Source organism: Balaenoptera borealis (assembly GCF_965194805.1).
Source record: "Balaenoptera borealis genome assembly, chromosome: 11".
Taxonomy (NCBI): domain Eukaryota; kingdom Metazoa; phylum Chordata; class Mammalia; order Artiodactyla; family Balaenopteridae; genus Balaenoptera; species Balaenoptera borealis.
In genome coordinates, this window is record NC_138868.1 from 52955432 (window position 1) to 52977542 (window position 22111).

At 40.4% G+C, this 22111-nt stretch overlaps 1 protein-coding gene across 5 annotated transcripts in view; it reads right to left on the reverse strand.

Moving 5' to 3' along the window:
• The window catches only part of C2CD3 (C2 domain containing 3 centriole elongation regulator), a 125949-nt gene that overhangs the window by 39003 nt on the left and 64835 nt on the right, over positions 1-22111 (reverse strand). For all 5 annotated transcript variants that reach the window (XM_082343130.1, XM_082343127.1, XM_082343126.1 and 2 more), the window contains exons 18-24: positions 21212-21395; positions 20066-20238; positions 18847-18970; positions 15880-16148; positions 15288-15377; positions 11719-12321; positions 9318-9656 (exon numbers count right to left, since the gene is read on the reverse strand). In XM_082343130.1, coding sequence (XP_082199256.1) covers positions 9318-9656; positions 11719-12321; positions 15288-15377; positions 15880-16148; positions 18847-18970; positions 20066-20238; positions 21212-21395 — 1782 coding nt within the window. The remainder of the gene's footprint in view (positions 1-9317; positions 9657-11718; positions 12322-15287; positions 15378-15879; positions 16149-18846; positions 18971-20065; positions 20239-21211; positions 21396-22111) is intronic.

Below are 22111 nucleotides of genomic sequence, written 5' to 3' on the forward strand. Positions count from 1 at the left end.
TAGTTTTATTAAGTGCTTTTTTAAAAAAATTTTATTTTATTTTTTATTAAAGTATAGTTGATTTACAATGTTGTGGCAATCTCTGCTGTATAGCAGAGTGACTCAGTTATACACACACAGACATTTTTAAAAATATTTTTTCCATGATGGTTTATCACAGGATATTGAATATAGTCCCCTGTGCTCTACAGTAGGACCTTGTTTATCCATCCTACATATAATAGTTTACATCTGCTAATCCCACACTCCTAGTCCTTCCCTCCCCCACCCCCCTTCCCCTTGGCAACCACAAGTCTGTTTTAATTTCCATTAGAGTAGACCAATTCTTTTCAAATTTTCCCACCAAAGTAACAACTTTTAGAGACAAGTAAATACTAAAATCTGGAGCATTGGGGTTCTTGTTGCCTTGAAAGAGCAACAACACACATGACATCTATTAGCAGGCTTGTATTTTATCTAAAATTTCATGAGGATTTTACATTATCTTCCATAATATAGCCCTATTTGTTTAAACTAAAAATGGTATTTCCCCTCCAAATCTTGGTAAAAAATTTACATCATGTTATTTAATCTCGTGACTTCTAACAACCAGATCAGATGGCATTACTTTTTAGTCCCTCTTACTGGGGATAATTAATAAAGAAAGAAAATGGGTGATGAACAGAGACAAAGGAGTGGAGATTTTGCAACGAGGCCTTGGGAAAGAGAACTGAAGAGGAGGAAGAGGAATGCTAGCCTTAGAAGTGAGAGCTGGTAATAGCTGCGCGGCAGGAGGGAGCTGAGGCATGTGCAAGAGTTGCCAACAAAGCAGGACCTGGAGAAAGGCTTAACCAGGAGGCAGAGAAGCACTAAGATACACAGAACTACAGGAGGAACAAAATGAAACAAAAAACCATTGGCTACAACCTGGCAAAACCAGTTTACAAGCATATTCTTGAAAGAGCAGGAAAAAATGATTCTAATAAAATGGTAGTAAGCAAAGAATAGTTAATGGAAATCAATAATATAGCACCTGTCGTTACTAATGTAAAATGTACAGAATAGCACTAATAGTACCTTTATCTAGTGAGCTATCTTCTTAAAAAAGTTTTATTTTTGTGAAACTCAACAGTATTACATGGACTGACTTGCTCAGCATCCACCCCCACTAACTTTTACTGTATTGTATTCCTTTATTGTAGAGACTGAAAGGGTCACAGACTCTTTTGTGCTAGAGTAGGGATACAAAGAGGTCTCTGTCTGTTATATGCCATTACAACAGATCTCGAAGGCAGACGTGAGGCAGAGGACATGTTCCTTTCCCTTTTGCTTTTGCTACTAGCAAGGATGACACTGAGTTTTCTGCTCCAGGGTTTGGTCTCTGAGGCCCTAGAGGCCCGATGTCAATAGTGCTGATGAGCGTTTCCGATCACTGGACTGCAGTGTTGGCACCGTATTTCAAACTTAAAAGATCTACTGGTTCTCTCCTGAAAGCTTAGCCTAGAGCCCACTCCTTGAGCCCTTCCAATAATTTGAAGTACCTTAATAATCTATATTAAACTCCTCTCTGTTTAAAATGGCTGGAGTGGAGCTTCCCTGGTGGCGCAGTAGTTAAGAATCTGACTGCCAATGCAGCGGACACAGGTTCAAGCCCTGGTCCGGGAGGATCCCACATGCTGTGGAGCAACTAAGCCTGTGTGCCACAACTACTGAAGCCCGCACACCTAGAGCCCATGCTCCGCAACAAGAGAAGCCACCTCAATGAGAAGCCCGCGCACTGCAACAAAGAGTAGTCCCCTTCGCTGCAACTAGAGAAAGCCTGTGCGCAGCAATGAAGACCGAACACAGCCAAAAATAAATAAATAAATAAATAAATAAATTTATAAAAATAAATAAATAAAATGGCTGGAGGGAGTTGTTTCCTGTAACTGGACTCTCCCTGACACAGCTTCCATCTCTCTCAATTTCACCTCTCTCTCTCTGTCTCCCATTTTCCTTAGTATTAATAGGTCTCAAGCTTCTCAACTGATTTCTTCCAATAGAATGTCATAAATCCTCACAGCTAGGGAGAGATAATCTGCCTCTATACTGGCAGCTTCCATAGTATCCTACAATAATCTGTGTGTGTCTGTGTTTCCCTCACTAAACTAATGCACAGAGTAGGCCCACGGCCCTTATTAAAGGTTTGCAGACTCCCTGCTGCCCTTTGTCTACAGATGATTGCCAGGGTTGGAGAAGAGAGAGAAGCTGCCTTGTGTGCGTGCCGAATGCTCTGAGAGAGATCAGCAGAGAAGACCAACTGTAGTTCTGAGAGATAGGACCCCTCGGTTCTGGTGTACTCTGCCACTGATTTAGTGTGACATTTTGGGTACTTCATTCTGGCTCTCTGGGCATCAAGTTTCTTCATCAGAAACATGTGCTCTCAAATTACTTCCTACGATAAAATTCTATGATTCTAGATATATACCAATACTGCTCAGATCTCTCTCTCATACCTCAACCCCCCTTTTAAGGTTCGTTAATTTTGAGGCTGCCATTTGCTAAAGTCTCTGAAAGAGAAGTACTATTTTTACTTTGGAAAAAAGGTGTTCTTTATTCAGTCTTGAACAGAAATACTCCTTTCAGCCAAAGAGGCAGGTGATAAAGAAATCTGCTTGGGTCTATCAGGTTTCCCCTGGCTCTCCCCTTGTGGTTGGAAATTTAGCTGGGCCTGTTTACCTTCCTGGAAAAGGTCAAGTTCTGATATACTTTTGGAGGCAGCCGAGATGAAAACTGCTATACTTCCTACTGGGTTGGGACACACATTGAGAGCAGTTAAGAGGACTTGAGATGAGCCAGCTTTACCACTTTAAGAGTTTTCACTGGATTTCCTGTGTTTTACATAAGTATGAAAAGTAGTAGTTTTATGCATCAAAAAATGGTATGATTGCTTCAATGAGATTAAAATAACAACCCCTTATTTTTAACACTTTACAGCTTACAGTTTTCTTATCAGCACTAAACTTGTGCTGATGACATCCTTGATAATCACACAAGATGGGTGTCTCTATCTCTATTTTACAAATAAGGCAACCAAGGAACAGAGAGGTAAAGTGGCTTGCTTGTCACACATCTGGTAAACTAGCATTTGGAAGATCCAGCCAGGTTTCCTAACTCCTATTCCAGGGATATTCCATCGCAATAGTTCTAATTAATTCTACCTGGTTAACAGAAAAGCTCTCCCTCTGGCCTGGAGTGAACAGATGGAAACTTTCCCTCAAGCAATGCCCAAATTTGTATGTTAATAAAAACCTAGTTCAGTTTTGTTAAGCTAACATTAACTGACAGCTGCTCTGTGGCACACCTGCACAGATGAGTCAGATCTGATTCTTGATCTGGAGGCAGACACACAGATAATTATAATACAATAAGATAAAGACTATGCCAAAAACACAGGGGGACTGTGGGGACACAGAAGGACCCGTAACCCTGCCTGGGTAGTTGGAAGAGAGCCTCTAAAAGATGATGATACTGAAGATGGTTTTGATTTTCACTGAGTATAATTTAGATTACCTCAAATCACTTTACCTTTCTGTTCCTTGATTGCCTCATTTGTAAGACAGGGCTAGAGATACCGGTCATGTTGAGTGTAAGTACACAAGTCTTATGAGTACTGAAGCTGATTCTTGAAGGTTCCTTAGAGCTTTTTCTAACAAAAGTACCCAAGAAACTCTTGTATTTCAGAACCAGGACCACAGTGGGGACTACGCTGCCTCAGGTTTAAGGCATAATTCAGGGCTGTTAGTGAATCCTCTGCATGCAGCTTTGCGCTAAGGAATCATTCGTTTCCTTCCTCAAGGAAGAAGCTTCTAAGGCGTGAGAGGGACAGACACACAGAGAACACTGTTGAAGGCAGGAGGACAGCCAACGTGGATATTAAGGAAGCATCTACATGGTTTTCACAAAAGCTTGGCAATTTATAGCTGACTCACAGAGTGTGGGATATGCTGCCCTCAGCACCATATTCTTAGAAGATGAGAGGTGAAGAGAATCTTAGAGATGATCTTATATGACCATCACATTTCACAGCTGAGGAAAAGAGAACTGGGTTTGCCCAAAGTCACTAAGCAAGTTAATGGCTTAGCTAGGGCCAGAAGCCAGTCTTCTGACTCCCATTCCAGAAGTCTTTCTATTATATCATCATTGGGAAGGCAATTTCAGAGAGATGATGGGCCGGTCTGGACACTCAGGGCCCAACACAGGGTCTGACTGAAGCACAAATATTTGCGGGGCGAAGGACTATATGGGCCTATCACTGCGAGGGTAGGACTTGGGAGACAAGAGACCTCTGAAAGTGTCCACTCCGAAGCTTGATCTGCCCTGGCTAAATGGAAAGAGGCCAAATAACAAGTGATTTACAGATTTGTAACTCATACCAGAAATATGAGAGGTGTTGAGCATCATATTCACAAACAAGAGGACATTATGCTTGCTTAGTTGCATCAGGAAGACCCATGTGTTGAGACACAGAAATAAACACACAGCCCCTGTCCCCAAGGAACAGGCAGCCTAGTGGAGAGACACATTAAGAAACATTTTCAGTACAAACTAATAAGTATAACCTCAGTAGTATAATGAAAAAGATATTGAAAGAGAATATTGTTCACAGCAATCATTGAAAGGGCTACCCCATTAGTCCAAGTTTCTGAAGGCTGAACAAGCAAGGAGGCAGTGAGAATAGAGAAAAGGTGACAGAAACCTTCTGTGTAAGAGGACATGATCCTATACCCTGTATTAGACATAGCGGAACCCTAATAACTATTTGTTGAGTGAATCTATTAATCCCTGCAACTTCTCCTCTGCTAAATTCCACATAAGCAACTTTCCTGCAGGAGAGGCAAAGCATAAAATCAGAGAACGTATTAAAAGGAGAAAAAGGGCATTTGAGCAAGGTCTCATATTCATCTGCTCCCTCATTTAACAAATATTTACTGCTTATTATGTGTCATACACAGTTCTAGGTGTTGGGGATTTAGCAGTAAATAAAACAAAAAATTTCTGTCTCTGTAGGACTTATCTTTTTCTAGAAAGACAGAAAATAAACAAAATACACTATTTAAAGGCCATAGGAAAAAATAACGCAGGAAAGAGGGACAGGTATTGTTGGAGAAAGGCTGTAATTTTAGATGGGTGACAAGGAAGGTCTTGCTGAGCCGGTGATTTCAGTAAAGACAGGCCAGGAGTGGGGAATATTCCAGGCACAGAGAGAACACCAGATTCAAAGGCCCCAAGCAGGAGTCTGCCTATACATTCAAGAAAAAGCAAAGAGGCCAGCGTGGCTGGAACAGGGTGACTAAGAGGAAGTGCAGGATGTTGGGGAGAATTTGGTAACTGGGGAAGGGAGAAAGGAATCCTGGCTAAGAAAGGTGCATGAGCAAAGGCCCAGGGAATGGCTTGCCATATGTTATGATTGGAAGGGAAAGGAAGCCAAGCACTGCTGGAAAAAGTAAGCATTGTGCCACCAGTATGTCCACTGCCACTCTAAAACCGTGTCAATTAGTTTTAGTTGAGCCCTTGCTGCAGTTCAGCAATTTTCTTATTTATATCTTCATGATTCTATATAGATTCCTTGTAATGACGATGAATTTCAGCCAAAGAGGATCAATTGCCACCACAATTTCCCATGTTTGCTCCAAGTAGGTCTAGAACATACACTTTCCCACTTCAATATGTTCGTTCAAGTAGAGATAACTACCTGGAATTTCATTCCCACCTTTCTGAAATCATATTCATTCTAAAAAGTTCTGATTTCTTAGATATGTCTGATTTCTCTGTTTCTAAACTCTCTAGACACTAGATATATATTTTTTGTGTGTTTCTTTTTTTTTGAATTTTATTTATTTTTTATACAGCAGGTTCTTATTAGTTATCTATTTTATACATATTAGTGTATATATGTCAATCCCAATCGCCCAATTCATCACACCACCACCATCCCCCCCGGCACTTTCCCCCCTTGGTGTCCATACGTTTGTTCTCTACATCTGTGTCTCTATTTCTGCCCTGCAAACCAGTTCATCTGTACCATTTTTCTAGGTTCCATATACATGCGCTAACATACTATATTTGTTTTTCTCTTTCTGACTTACTTCACTCTGTATGACAGTCTCTAGATCCATCCACGTCTCTACAAATGACCTAATTTCGTTCCTTTTTATGGCTGAGTAATAGTCCATTGTATATATGTACCACAACTTCTTTATCCATTCATTTGTCGATGGGCATTTAGTTTGCTTCCATGACCTGGCTATTGTAAACAGTGCTGCAATGAACATTAGGGTGTGTTTGTCTTTTTGAATTATGGTTTTCTCTGGGTATATGCCCAGTAGTGGGATTGCTGGGTCATATGGTAATTCTATTTTTAGTTTTTTTAAGGAACCTCCATACTGTTCTCCGTAGTGGCTGTATCAATTTACATTCCCACCAACAGTGCAAGAGGGTTCCCTTTTCTTCACACCCTCTCCAGCATTTCTTGTTTGTAGATTTTCTGATGATGCCCATTCTAACTGGTGTGAGGTGATACCACATTGTAGCTTTGATTTGCACTTCTCTAATAATTAGTGATGTTCAGCAGCTTTTCATGTGCTTCTTGGCCATCTGCATGTCTAGAGACTAGATATTGTACTACTTATCCTTCTGGTCCGTAGAGCATTCTGCTTTATGCATCAATAATCATGTAGTTGCTAATCCCCTTATCTGGGTTATCAGCTCTTGGAGGACAGAAACCATGTGTCATTTGCTCTGCACTTTCTGTATCTGGCACTGGCCTGGCACAGATTTACTACTTGATGAACTGAACCACCATTCTTGCAATATAAGCACAGGACTGGGTGTATAGTACATAAGCACCTTTTTAAATACAGAGAGTAAACAGGACTAACTGGTAAACACAGTTTATCTCATACCTAAGAGTCAGGATGGTATAGAGGAAAGAGCACGGGTTTTAGGTCCAGACACAGCTGGATTCAAATTCCAGCTCTGTAGAGCTTATTAACTGTGTAACTCAAGTCATTTTACCTTTTTGAGCTTCAGTTTCCTCATTCATAAAATGGGTATGTACTGTAATCTGTTCATAAAATAACCCCACTGTGGTAAGGATTAAATGAGATAATTAATGTACAAAAAAGAGAATAAAATTTGGCACAAGGAGATGCTCAATAAACTATTGTCAATTGTCAAGCTGTATTTTAAAAATGTAACTCTGTCTAATTGAGAAGTTACAAGTATATTTGCTTTTTGCAATATGGGGGCAACCCCTAAAATGGAATATAACCATATTTTTGCACATTAAATTTTATTTTCAATGCAAAAACAAAAAACCAAAACAGTTCTTGCAAAAAATCAAAGCTTTTTTTGTGCTTTCCTTAAATTCATTCATGTATTATTTTTCTCTTTTTAAAAAATTCAGTTTTTACAAATCAGACTTGTCACAAATGGGCTGCTTTGGTAGGGCAGTAAAAAAGCAAAAACTGTTTCCCAACTTTGTGACTCATACAGTATGGACCTCAGTATCTCTAATACAGCACAGCAAGACTATGTGGGGAAGACTTTGTCCTGGGATAGAATGTTTCAGGGTCTCTGACACACAAAGGTTATGAGAAGGATGAGAACCTCAGAGTCTTTGTAGAAGCTTATAATCCTGGAAGTAATGTCTGTTGGTAGTGTGTATATGGAGAAATAGAAATGAAAGACAGACAACAGTTACTAGGAGCATGAATTTTGTTTCTGTTCCAAAGTAATAAGGATACACAGAAAAACTGAGGCAACACAGAATTGATAGGAACCAAGTAGGGAGGCCAAACCAGAAGATGTATATTGAAACCTTCTGGACTCATAAAGCTATGGTTTTCTGGCTCTCAGAACCATCATACATCTCAGAACTGTTAATCACAGCCGTTTACAGATGAGAAATTCAAGATACAGAGAGACAGTAACTTGCTCAAAGTCACAAACACACACAACTTATTGGAAATACAGGGCTGAATACATTCCTACTAGAATGTAAGCTCCACAAGGGCACTATTTTGTCTGTTTTGTTCATTGCTTTATTATCCCCAGCACCATGGACAGTGGTCACATAGAGCAAATACGACGTAAGTTTTGTTGCTGAATGAATGAATAATGAATGAATAAATGAATGAGATAAGGTCTTTGCTCTTAAACAGCCCCTACCTAGTGGATAAGAAAATCATGCAAACAATGTTAGTACATGTGATATATGCTATGATTAAAAAGGGCAAAAGTGCTAGGAGAGCAAACAGGAGGCAGCCTTTATGTCAGAGAAACTCTGATAAATGGTGATGTTTGAGCTGAGTCTTGAGATAGGAGTGGGAATTAAGCAGGTGAAAGAGAAGGGTGATGGCAAAAGGGAAAATTTTAGGAGAGATTACAAGGCTGAATAAAAAGTAAGGCAGGGGTTCCTTGTGCCATGGATTACTTTGGCTGTCTGGTGAAGTCTACGGGCCTCTTCTAATATATATATATTCTTTTTTTTAATTCTTATTGTAAAATACATAAGATTACAAAGAAATGAAATTATATTGGCGTAAGTTATCAAAACATTAAAAAACAGTGACATAATAATCACTATAGTTTTATTAATGTATAACAAGATCTAACTGTAGGTTTAATAACTACTGTAATTTTGAAGTAATGACAGGTATAAATGATATTCCAAGATATCTGCAGTAACTAAAATGTGATATGAAAATACCTGTGATTTCTATTGTTGACAACATCACAGGTACTGTTAATATTACTAGGGTCTATTGCTTACACTCACAACTGGAGGAAATGTTCAATTTTAGTTAGAGATTAATAAAAATAAAGATGTAATTATTTTCCTATCCAAGTTCACCTACCCTGACTTTAATCCTTGGATCCCTGTGGGCTTATGGATCCAATGCTAAGAACCCTTGGCCCTAGGTACATAATGAAGAGGGCCTGAGTTGGAAGGAATGGAGAAGAAGGTAGAGATCTAAGAGAAATTTAAGAGATACAACAATTTTAATGGATCTGATGATTTGATGGTGGAGAAGGAAAAGAGAAGTATCTAAGTTGATACTCAGGTTTCTGGACTGGGGAATTTATGATATGCAAAATTAGGATAACTGACAAGGCCCACTTAGGGCCTCAGAAAGGCTTTCACTTGGCTTAAACCTTTAGGCTTGAGAAATATAATTATGATTAAGATGATTAACAATTCTTCCAGATCCTGTCATGATTAGAAAGATTTGTGAAGACAGGACCATAGCCTGTGGAGTCAGATACCTGTTTATGGATAAGTGAGCAGAACATACCTTTCAAGCTCAAGTGCATTGCTCTTTCTACCAGGATACTGACTGCAAAAGTTCCATCCAATGCAGTAGGGCCCTCCTGGGCCAGGCAGACTTCAGCTGTGGTGCTGCTGCAGGGGACCTGGGTGGAGGCCGGAGACTTCTGGTGGTCATGTGGTGGAGAGAGCTGGAGCTCATCATTTCCTCTTGGGAGCTGCTCAGACTCACTGTGGCTGCTGCAGTCCATGGAGTCCAGCTCATTAGTGGGCCCAGGGTGTGAAGAAAGAGAGGAGAGAACCACATGAACTCTCAAGGCAGCTCCTGAGAGGTTGGAAGCATTTCGTCCAAATAGAGGATACACACCTGCAAGAGGATGAAGGAGGATAAGCCTAGGCAAGCAGGGACACTCTCTAAACCTGGAGATGCTCTCTGAGGGTGCTTGTGGCCCTCTCTCCTTTGGCAGGGCTACAGGCCCTAATATACCAATTTGCAAAGAAACTGTGAAGTTAACACACACTGTGAGAGTTTTTACTGCCCCCCCCACCCCCGCCGCCCATCACTACCTGCAACAATGGAAAGTAGTGAGAGGTCTGATTTCAAGGCAAGAGGATAAAAAGCTGGTGGGAGTGGAAAAGTATGAGGGAATGGACAATCTGAAAAGTTGAATACTGCCTTTGGTATCCCTCAATAAAAAGAGGTATTTGTGTTTGAGTTCTGATCCCTAAATCTATATTCAGTTTCCTAAACCTACTTGTTCCACCAGAGCGAAGTTAAAAGCCTGTCTTTAAGAACTTTAGTTCAAGTGAGCCTTGCACACTTCGAGGACTTTTTCTGTAGTCTCTTTGAAGTGACTCTAGGCCAGCCCAGATAAAACAGGGCACACGGCATTTGATGAGGTGCTCAACAGAGCCAGAATTATACCTGCTGGGTCCAGAGAGAACCAGAGAATCCGGGATGATCACCCAGATGCTCAGTTCTCCCTCTTTAGCTTGGGTCACCCGCTCAACAACAGGGTCAGAGCACAAGGCTAACAGAGCTAAAATAGGGTTGTGACTCAGTTTCTTCAACCGTATAGTGGGGGAAATAACTAACCTTACAGGAATGTCAAGATGAATAAATATGACGTTTGTAAAGAGTCTAGTCTGGCCGTCTCCAATTCAATCTGTACTATAGTTGCCAGCCTTATTTATCTAGAAAGCAAAGCTGTGTCACTCTTCTCTTCAGAAGCCATTAAAATAGCTTTCCATAGCTCTCACAAAAAAGTCCAAACTCTCCTGCTTAGAAGAAGCCTTCAACATAGTACTCCTGCCCAGCTGTCTAGCTTCATCTCCCATCTCCCAAACTATATATCCTGTGACCCAGCAGCACCAAATTACTTATGGCGCCTAAAACGTATCAAACTGCTTCCTGCCTCTGTGCCTTCACCCACGCTGTTCCCGTTTAGAAAACCCTTCTTTCCCCCTTTTCGTGACTTACTCCTAAATCCTCTGTAATTCAGGTCAAGCATCATCACTTCCACTGAGATGCTGTCCTTGAACCAAAGAGATGTTGTGTGCCTGTGCTCCCATAGTGCCACTGAGAATACCTTTTTCATAGTTCTTATACTTTGCTGTAATTGTTTATTTACTACTCCACTCTCCCATTAGACTATAAGCTCATTAACTATTTCTGACTCATCTTTGAATTCCCAGAGCCAAGTACATGTAGCAAATACTGAACAAATGTTTGAAAGAAAAGCACCCATAGTGCCACTTGCAAAATGTTACCTTTCTCCTTTCAAACCAGTTTATTACCACGTAGATTTTATGATTCCAAGATGTGCTGACCAGAGAGAGAGGATATCTTAATCTCATTAGCAGGTATGCTTTTCAGTGTATTTAAAAACCAACATTCTAGATTATAATATAGGCTCTTATACAGGTGGTTAAAGGTAGTCTCCTAAATTCACTCATTTTTATTTTACATGTATTAACTGAGGGCTTACAATGTTCTAGCCACTATGTTAGGTGCAACAACCTTATGAATTTGGATGTAGTCTAAGGCTACAAAGTTCAGCACCAGTTCTTAGATCTCAGACAGTATACCTTAGACTCCACTAAGGTACACTGTCACTAGATAATGCCCTTCTTAAAGCATCCAGCGAACCTCCTTCTGAAATCTCTGCAGTTTTAAGAAGCATTACTAAATTACTATTAATCTTTCAACATGCAACAATGGAAAGAACACTTACTAGCATGTGACCCTGGGCAGTTACCCAACCTACCTGAGCCTCCATTTTCATGACTGAAAAACAGGTTTGATACCTACCTCACAGGATTGCTGGGAGGATCAAATAAAAAAATGTCTGAGAGGGTGTCTCACACAGTGCTTGTCATGGAGCAGCAGGTGCTCAAACCACAAGTGCTAAGGCTGGTTCCTCACTTACCACTGACAGTTAGTGTCCTTGCTGACCTCTCCCCAAGTCTAGCCAGGTCCACATAGGCTGAGCCAATCCAGCTGTCTGTCTGATGGGGCCTCTCCACACTGTCATTGCCATAAGCCCGCCACACCTGGATCTCTAACCTCTCCTCTCTGAAGTACCAAAGCAGTGATGGGCTCCTAGTGACTTCTGCTCTTTTGGATGCCTTGAAAGTAACCATGACCTGCTTTTTGTTTGTAGATTCCTTAGGCTTCTTGAGAGGGGTCCAAAAGCCTTCATGATCGTACAGCTTGTAGCGGAGGTAGCAATATGTATTCTTATGAATGTGCTTCTGGCCAGCAAGCAGCACGCAATGGATGGGCAGCCAGAGCCTCGGGGTGGAGATGGTAACAGTGGCTGGCTCCTCTTCATCCATCTTGACAAAATCCTTCAGATTATTCTCAAAGCTCCAGCCCAATAGCTCAGCAGCTTCCAACACCCGCTCTCTGTCTCCAGGATGGGTGAAGGAAATGGAAAGCTCCAGACCACCCACAATCTTCTGCATGAGCTCCAAGCCGTGAGGCAGGGCCCCCTCTTCTGGTAAAATGATAGGATACCATCCTGTGATCCCTTATGAAAGAAAAGGAAGATTTTTCAATTATTGTTTTAAAAGTAAAAAGACCTAGCCACTTTCCACCCCGCAGCCACTATCACCCTGGCCCAAGACAGAAGAGAAAACATATATCCACAGTGCATTGAAGTTTGTTTCATCTGACCACTGAAAGACAATGAGATCACGTTGAAGAACAAAGGCTAGGAGCTGGAAGATCTCCATTTTCTTCTTGGCTCAGCCCAAAACTAGTGGTTCAGTCTGGGTAAGCCATTAATTTCTCTCAGCCCTATTTCCTTACCTGACAAATGGGAAAAATAGTGCTGATCTTGCCTACCAGACAACCTTATTATAATTGTCAAATGAGATAATGATTTTGGAAGAGCTTTGAAAGAAAATAAAAAATGTGAAATATTATTATGGTACTATGAGTACAATGGAGAAGGCATGGGACAAGATCAGGAGATCTGGGGTCTAGCCCCCGGTCTTTCACCAAGGGAATTGCCACTTAATGAACACATACCAAGGACCAGGCACTAGATTTCAAAATAACAATTTAAAATATTAGCTACTTGTTACTGAGCATCTATTATGTGTCAGAAATTCTCTTATGCTTTATATATATTACTTCATTTAATTCTCTTAATAACCCTGTGAAGTTCTGAGGATTAAATGGGATAATAATCCCTATTTTGCAGATGAGGAAATGGAAGAGACCTGCCCAAGTCGTTATAGCTACCAGGAATTAGAGCCAGGATTTGAACCCAGGCCTAGCTGGCTTTAAAGTCTACACACCACCTATTATAGGTTCACAATATCTTATCTAAAACCCTTAGGGTCAGATTTGTTTCTGAATTTAAAAATTTTCAGATTTTAGAAAGATAATGGTACATAAACTGAATATTATGTACTAGTCAGTGGTCACATAGGTCAGGGGTTGGTAAACTTATTCTGTAAAAGGCCAGAGAGTAAATATTTTAGGCTTTTGGGCCATATGGTCTCTGTTGCAACTATTCAGCTATGTTGTTGTAGTGAGAAAAGTGGACACAGAAAATATGTAAATGAATGGGCACAATGTGTTCCAATAAAGCTATATAATCAGGCAGTGGCCTAAGTCAGAAAATAAAGACTAAATAGTCTCATGTCAGTTGAGGTCAGGTTTGGCTGCTTAATGAGTTAATAAAAAACTTTTGACTTTCTGAGCTTTTTGGATTTCATAATTACGTAAAACAGATTGTGGATTGGTATAATATTCACAGCAATTTTCTGAGAAAGGTTTTGTATTAATTAAAATTATAGATGGGAAGATTCAGACTTATTAATTTGCCAAAGGCCACTTAAGGTGTTATGATTTTTGGAAAAGGCATTTAATTTTTTTGGGCCTTCCAAGTTTTCGTTTATAAAATGAGGACACTGAAATGAGGAGGTTGATCTCTATGACTCCATTTGACTTGGTCGGTCTAAGAACCTATGGCTTTGGCTTTAGTAATTTCTCATCACTTGGGTATTAATTTCCTCACAACCTAGTGCTTCTTAACATTATTTGGTCACAGACCCCTTTGGCTCTAATGAAAGTTATCTCCAGAAAAATGTACAAATACAAATACATAAAAAATTTCACACCACTTCAGCATGTAAGTGGATTAGATCATTCCTCTTGGTCTGTGATTCTGTAATTGAGATTACTGGCAGGAAGAAACAAAATAGAATGTTCAATGTAGAATAACTGAATATAAAGACAAATGATACATTCCAAACTGTCTAAAAGGTTTATTTCCAAGGGGTTAAATTTAATTTGTGAAGGTGGGATTTCTCAGATGGTGCCTATTCTCTGACAAACTCTGTAGTAAGTTTCAGAAGGAAGGAGACTGAGGTGTCCTATGTGCCCAGTCCTGTGCAAAGATCTTTCACGTGTATAATTTCATTGAATGCTTCGATAATCTTGCAAAGATCTTATTATTTCCATTTTTAGAGATGAGGAAACTACGGATCTGAGAGATGAAATGACTTGTTCTAGATCACAAACAGTTAGTGACAGAAGTGAGATTTGAACCCTATATCAAGTTGTAGAGACTTCTCTCTGGCAGGCACATAGTACCTGTTTATTATTGAGTATTGCTCAAACTTCAATTCACAATTAAATTTGGGAGACGTGTGATAAAATTGTGGAAACTAGATTATACAATGCTAGGGAGGAAGATGGGCAAGAGAAGGAAAACTAACATTTACTGAGTGCCTACTATGTGTCAGGTACTTTATATATCCTATTTCATTGATTCCTACCTCGTAGACTGGTCAGCATTAACAGTCTCCATCCATAAGGTAAGTGGGGCTCAGAGAGGTCAAGGTCACTCTGTCAAGGTCACTGAGCTAGTAAAATGTAGGACGGGACCAATATTTCCAGACTACTGCCCTGGTGGTTGTGCCTTCTTTTGTGTCTTTACCTCATACCCTTATTCCTTCTTCAGTGAGAGATGAGAGTATAGTGAAAAAGAATAGGCAAATCTGGATTTGATTTCTAGTACTCTACTACCTGGCTGTGTGGTTGACAAATCACTTAACCTCTGTAAGCCTAAGTTTTCTCATCTGTCAAATGAAGATAATCCTGTATCCCCATCAGTAAGAGTTACCATGAGGCTCAAATAAGATCTGAGAAAATATTTTACAAAGTGCTATATAATGCAATGGGTATTGCCATATTTATTATAAGTAGTATCACTATCATTATCTTTCCTGGAGTAAGATGACAGTACAATGTTTTGAGCTTCTTTGCTTTATTAGAAGGCCTTTGAAATGATTAGGAAAGGACTTAAAATGTTTTTGAGAAAACCTCTGAGGTATCTGGGAGAATTCAGAAGCATGTGTTAAGAGGTTTTTTTTTTTTTTTTTTTTTGCATATCTTGCAAGAGAGCCAGACAAGATGATCTCTTGCAGGGAAGTGAATGGGAAAGGGTAGGATGAGAAAGTGATAATCCAGGATCCCTACCAGATCTCTTGATCAGCAGATCTTTTGTTGGAATCTTTACTACTCCAAGCAGATAATCTTTGAATGAGTGGATACTGGTTATATCACTGGCTGTTAAATCAAACAAAGAAAGAGAAATTACTTGGTGGTCTACTGACCAAAGGGCTTGTATTACAATATAGCCATATAATCCTCCACTTACACTCAGTGAATTTCAGTGTTGGAAGATGCATTAGAGATCATCTTGCTCCAGTCAAAACTTGAATGCCCTCTAAATCATTTTAATTAAATCATTAAGTATGTGTATGCACACACTTAAATTTTGAAAAATTCAGGCATACAGAAAAGTTAAAAGAATACTACAATGAACTCCTATATACCCTTCACCTAGATTCACCCACTAACATCTTGACACATTTGCTTTACCTCTCTCTACATTCTCTCAAACACACTCAATACATATTCTACATATTTTTGCTATACCCTTCAGAAGTAAGTTGCAGAGAATATGACTCCTCACCCCTAAACACTTCAGCATGTATCTCCTAGGAAGTGCTATACCATTCAAAACAGAGCCCTTTTTAATTCTGATTGTGAGTCATTTGGTGCTCACCTGACTTGGTATCTTCATGATAAATAGCAAAAGTAACTTCTGCAAACTCCAACAACTCTGCCAGGAAACAGGCTTCTCCACTGCAGTGCTGAGTTACCAAGTTACATGAGAATTCACTGTGATGGGAGAACTCAGGGCAGAAGGAACAGGCCACAGGGCGGGTTTGGCGCTGTTCTCCCTTGGGCAGGAAGGACAGATGAGTGGTGACAAAGGCATTGACCCCGACTGTGGCACTAAACTGCAGAGCAGGTTCCTGCTCAGCCAAAGCCCTGTAGGGGAGAAGGGTGGGAATGAGAAGGAGGTAATATCAGAAATCAGCTTGACTGCCTAGAAAACATCACCATTTCCACAAGGCCACCAAGAACACTAACCAGCCATGTGTTTCCTATTTAGGTTTTTGGCAATGCCACTATGTGTTTTCTTAGTAATCTCGATATCACAGTGTATGTGTATATGAGGGAGACAATAGTCATCTGCCTACTAGAGTGATACTACAAGGACACTCCATTGTACTGGTCTGGCTTCTTGCCCTTTTTTCTTGAAAGCGCAACACAGACCAAATGCGGGACTTACAAAAAAGTGCCTGCCATCTAATCTGACTTTCCCTGTGAGTTCCCAGAGAGAAAAGCAACTGAGTTTCTTATCTATTACTCAGTCTCTCTGAGGTCTACTGAGTACCGAAATTCCAAGTCCTTCTCTGTCAATTAAACAGTAGTTAATTTAACACCATGTTTAAGAATTCTGACCCGGGCTGGGTCTTACCCACAACAGGTACTCCATTATACACAAGTTTCATGCCTCCATGGCCTTTGCACATGTTCTTCTCTTTGACCAGAATAATCTTCAGCTCTCTTGGGCATTATGATTAACTCCTACTCTTCTTTCAAGACTCAGATTAAGATATTTTGAAGGGTCTTGAATGCCACGTTGAGCAAGCAGGTTGGACCTTATCCTGTGGACCACTACCCTAAAGTGGAGTGAGTACAATCTAGGGGGTTCATAGGGTAAACTATTTGGGCATAGGAAAAAAATTATTAAAACTTTTAGAGTTGTTATCTCATATATTAAAGTTTTACTACCCTCTGGTATATTTTATAGTGTATATATTAGTGTAGTAGTACATGAAGATGACTTATACATGAATAAGTATACACATATTTAGAGAGTATGCTAAATTTTTATTTTTTTATTAATAGGAATGTAAAATTAAAATTAGGAGACCACTGCTACTGACAATGAGAAACCATCAAGAGTTTGAATATATGAGAAAACATGATTAAAAAACTGCCCTGGCATCTCACTAACACTAAGATGTTCTCAAGCAATTATTGGAAAAGTCTATTTGGAGAATTTAGTGAGGAAAAATATTAATTAGACTGAACATTTTACCAGCTACTTCAGTGTCAGATCTCACATGGAAGTAATCCCATTAGTTATTTAGCAACTATGAAGTTAAAGGTAAATAATCTGACCCTAAGTTGTAACAAGGGAAAAAGTTAAGGGCTTCCCTGGTGGCGCAGTGGGTGAGAGTCTGCCTGCCAATGCAGGGGACATGGGTTCGAGCCCTGGTCTGGGAAGATCCCACATGCCGCGGAGCAACTGGGCCCGTGAGCCACAATTACTGAGCCTGCGTGTCTGGAGCCTGTGCTCCGCAACAAGAGAGGCCGCGACAGTGAGAGGCCCGCGCACCGCGATGAAGAGTGGCCTCCGCTTGCCACAACTAGAGAAAGCCCTCGCACAGAAACGAAGACCCAACACAGCCATAAATAAATAAATAAATAAATAAAGTCTTTAAAAAAAAAAAAAAAGATAGAAGTTTCTGAGAATAAAGATGTGATTTAAAAAAAAAAAAAAAATGTTAAGGAGCACTTGCCTCTTTCTTGAATTCATGTCCAAAGTGAGCTAGCCTGCCTCAGGATCGTGATCTAGTTCTCCTTACTGGGCACCTGATACGTGCTAGAACTATGCTATGTGGTGGCGGGGACAGAGAGGAGTTCAGGCAGTGTCTGTGTCTACAGGAACTCACAGCCTAGGTGAGGAAAACTCATGTATGCAAATAATTGAAACAGAGTGATATGTGCTGCAACCAAGGTGCTAACAGACAAAGGACAAAGCACCGATTCTATCTACATGTAGGAGAGACAGAGGAAGGCTGCAAAGTCTTGAAGAAAACAGAAGCTTGTTTAGAGGACAAAAGGAGGAAGAACATCCAAATTAGAGAGAAGAATGAGTGAAGACCTGAAGGAGGGAAGAGAGGGCCATGCTGTTTATATATAGAAACAGTGTTTCGGGCAGAGAAAAGAGCAAGACAAAGGCCTTGAGGGGAAAAAGAGCGTGGTGTGTTCAGAAGTAATAAGAAAGCCAGTGCCTGGAATGGAGTGAGTAGAGCAGCAACTACCAGGAAGAGAGGAGGTCATAAAGATAACGGGGTCAGATCATGTGGGGTCTTACAGCCATTTTAAAGACTCTGGCTTTTACTCTGAATGAGATGGAAAGGCATTGGTGGGTTTTAAGTAGATGTGTGTCAAGACCTGATTTAAGTTTCCATAAGATCACTGGCTTCTGTACTGAGAACAGACTAAAGGGGAATAAGCTAGAAAAATAGGAGGTGGTACTCAGAGATTGAACATGAGAGACTATAGAGGAGGTGTAGTGGTGATTGGTCCTGGCATGGTTGGTGGGCATAGGGTCTGACCTTGGGAATAAGAGGGTAAGTATGGTAGAGGATAAAATCGCTGGACAAGGTCAAGGAACTAAATTGCTAATAACAGTTAAAACAGCAAAATTTGCAAGTGATTTATTCACTTATATTCCTGTATGCTTTCTTAAGAGAAAAAGAGTAGAGTTGTGTTTAATAAACTGGAAATTGTACGCAAGAAAGTTTTACGTTATTTGGGCATCACATATCATGTGGACTGCAGTGGAGAAAGGTTTGCTTTGAGAACTGCTTTTCTAAGGTGAACTTACTTGGCTGCTGCTTGCAAACCACAGGCTCTGATAATCTGGACTGAGATGCAGACGGCTCGGGCTGCAAGAACTCCCTCCGCTGTCCTTGGAGTACATTTGTACCTTAGGCCCACATCCAGTAAACCTAAAGAATGAGGGCAAAAGGAAAAATGAAAAGAAGGTTGGTTGGAATAATCTCTGTTCTACCAAACCCCAAGTCTAGTCAGAAAGGAAGAAAGAGGATAAACACTATAATCCTGATGAACAATATGGGGCCTTAGCAGTGAAACAATCTGTGGTCAGAATCACATTATATTATTGTACTTTAGGATTAATAAAGCAGAACAGACGTCACTATTTTCACTTTATATCCAAGAAACTATGGCTCAGAGATTCAACTGCTTGCCAAAATCACATTAACTATCAGAGGCAGAACTTAATCCCAGTTATTTTTATAGAATTGAGATGGACTCTAACCTTTCTTCTTTTTTAAACCTTTAAAAGGTTTTTGCACTCATATATTTCTGTCACCCTCCTACTACCACCACCTTAAACACCTTCACATGCCATCTTTTTATAAAAATTCTCCTATCACATTCCAGGGAAAGCTTTAAGGAACAATAGAACAAGCTGATCAGTGAGGGTCAGGAGGAACAACTCAATCTTAATCATAGCAAGATAAAACCTTTTGTTTGGGCAGATACTCTACAGTAAGAATGAACAGTAATTTGATTTAGAAGGCTAATTCTAGTTATTCATGATGTACTTGGAGGGTGGGTCATCCAGATGGAACCATTAGGATATAATTCAAAACTCCAAATTCTAACTAATCTCTTCTAACTTTAAATCCTGACTTCTTCCTCCCTCACAGTGAATTCCCAGTTCATGTTGACTATATTCTTCCAATCCTACATCATGTTGCCTTAGAATAATAATTCTCTGAGTACATCTATATGATACTTAGGTTTTATGCCATGAGGGCTTATCAAATACTTGCTGAAGTTAGAGGTGAGATGAGACAAGCAACATTTATATACAGAGTCTACATAACTATGAATTTTCTAAAATTATATGCAAAATTTGCAGTGTATATTCTACACTCATTTTCTAAGAGAAGGTGTCTCCTAGTTTTTATCAGATTCTTAAAAGGGTAAGTACCACAAAATGTGAAGAATCACTAATTTAGAGAGAAAATGGATATTTATATATACTAGGGAAAGATAAACTAGTCTTCAATTACCTGATGATTGGTTCCTTAGTTCATTCCTATTCTCAAGCCTGGGGGTTAAAGGGAGATTAAAGGTCTGCATTCCCACATCCTCACGGCGCTGCATGGTTACAGTGGCACAGATCCTCGATAATGGCAAGGTTCCTCTGGCGACCATCTGGTCTCTCACATTAGGATAATAGTACCTGTAAGCCACAAAAGCACAAGCTGTCAGTTGAAAGAATAAGGTGGATGAATGATTCACTCTGCCCCAGGGATCAGCTTTCAGTATCTAGTTATCTTTGGCGCCTGATTGTTCTGTATTTCTGGTATACAGCTGTGGCTGTGTCTGGCGGGATTTACTGTCCATTACTTGGACGAAGAACCCCATAAATTATACCCTGTGTTCAAGACAAAGCCCAGCTTCTCACAGGTTTTCTGTTTGAGGAATCTGCATCTGGCTTGGCCCTTTGGGAGTAGCCACTCCTGAGAGCATCCATCCTGCAGCACAAGTGGTTCTAAGTAGTGCAGTTCCAATCTCTTCTATGGCTTCAGGCCCATGCCCCTCAAATCTGAAGGGGCGATGAGGATCTGTTAGTACCTACTCTATTTCCTCCTCACGTTAAAATTATTTTAGTTGGTTTATTGGGGGTGAGGATGCAAAGGGGGAGGTTAAACATCTGTATTCATGCCATTATCTTTCCTGGAAATCTGCCGAAGTCTGTGCCATGAGTGGAATTATATTTTACAAAGGCCACTCTTCTGGTGGTGGGAAGAACTGATTACAAGAAACGATTCTAGAAGTGGGGAGACCAGTTAAGAGGGTATTACAATAATTTAGGCATGATATAGTGAGGGCCTGAACTATATAAGGCAGAAAGAGAAGCAGAAAAAAGGTGACTGATACATTTAAGTGACAGTAGGAGATAAAACTAAAACTTCTCTTCCAAATGTAAGTAATGGTTAGAAATATGAGATACAACTGCTCCCAAGAGCCTAATAACTGAACAGATTTCAGTAAAATCTGGACAAGAGTCATTATCAAACCTAAATAATATTAAACAGGGCAGAAGGGGGCTCTTTGCTTGCTTATAATTCAACCTGGGCTAATTAAGGGAAGGATGCTCTGTGACTGTGCACTTCCTTCCTAGGCACAGGCATGGGTTCTCCACACTGTACCTGCACCAGATTTCAAACTGGACTCCACCTCCAGGTACAAGCCCATGTGCAGAGAAGGCACCGAGTAGGAGCCTTTGCACTGGAATTTCAGCTGGCAACAGGAGAGAGTGACGGTGCTCACTATTAAAGATGGGGTCTGGAACGCAGAGTGTGGTTGCAGATCTGAAAGGCTTCAGAGTGAATCCTTTGGAAAAGAAAAGCAGTTCAGAATAATCCAACACATCATTTAGTGTTTTACAGGGACTTCCCTGGTGGTCCAGTGGTTAAGAATCCGCCTTCCAACGCAGAGGACATGGGTTCGATCCCTGGTTGGGGAACTAAGATCCCACATGCCGTGGGGCAACTAAGCCCGCGCACTGCCAACTATTGAGCCCATGCACCACAACTAGAGAGCCCGCATGCCGCAACTACAGAGCCTGCATGCCCTGGAACCTGCAGACCACAACTAGAGAGAAGCCCACATACTGCAACCCAAGATCCCGCAAGCTGCATCTAAGACCGGACGCAGCCTAAATAAATAAATAAATAAATAAATAAATAAATAAATAAATAAAAGAAGTGTTTTATATGCAGTTTTACAGTATGTTAATATCCAGTATTGTTCAATTTTGTCCTCACAATACTCCTGTAAAGAAAACAAAGTAGGTATTATTTCTCCTACTACACAGATGAGGATGTGATACCTTGATGTTACATGTCAACTCAAAGGTCTTAGAGCTAGTAGGTCACAGACCTGGAACCGGAATCTGTATCTTCTGACTGTATTACTCCTACCAAGGTCCATTTCCCTAGCAGCTCTGGTCCCCTGAGATGCCATGGTAATACAGAAGAGATTCCTTTGTTGGTAGACAACGTGTAAGAGTTCCAACTTCTTCACTTCCTTACTAACACTTATTAGTC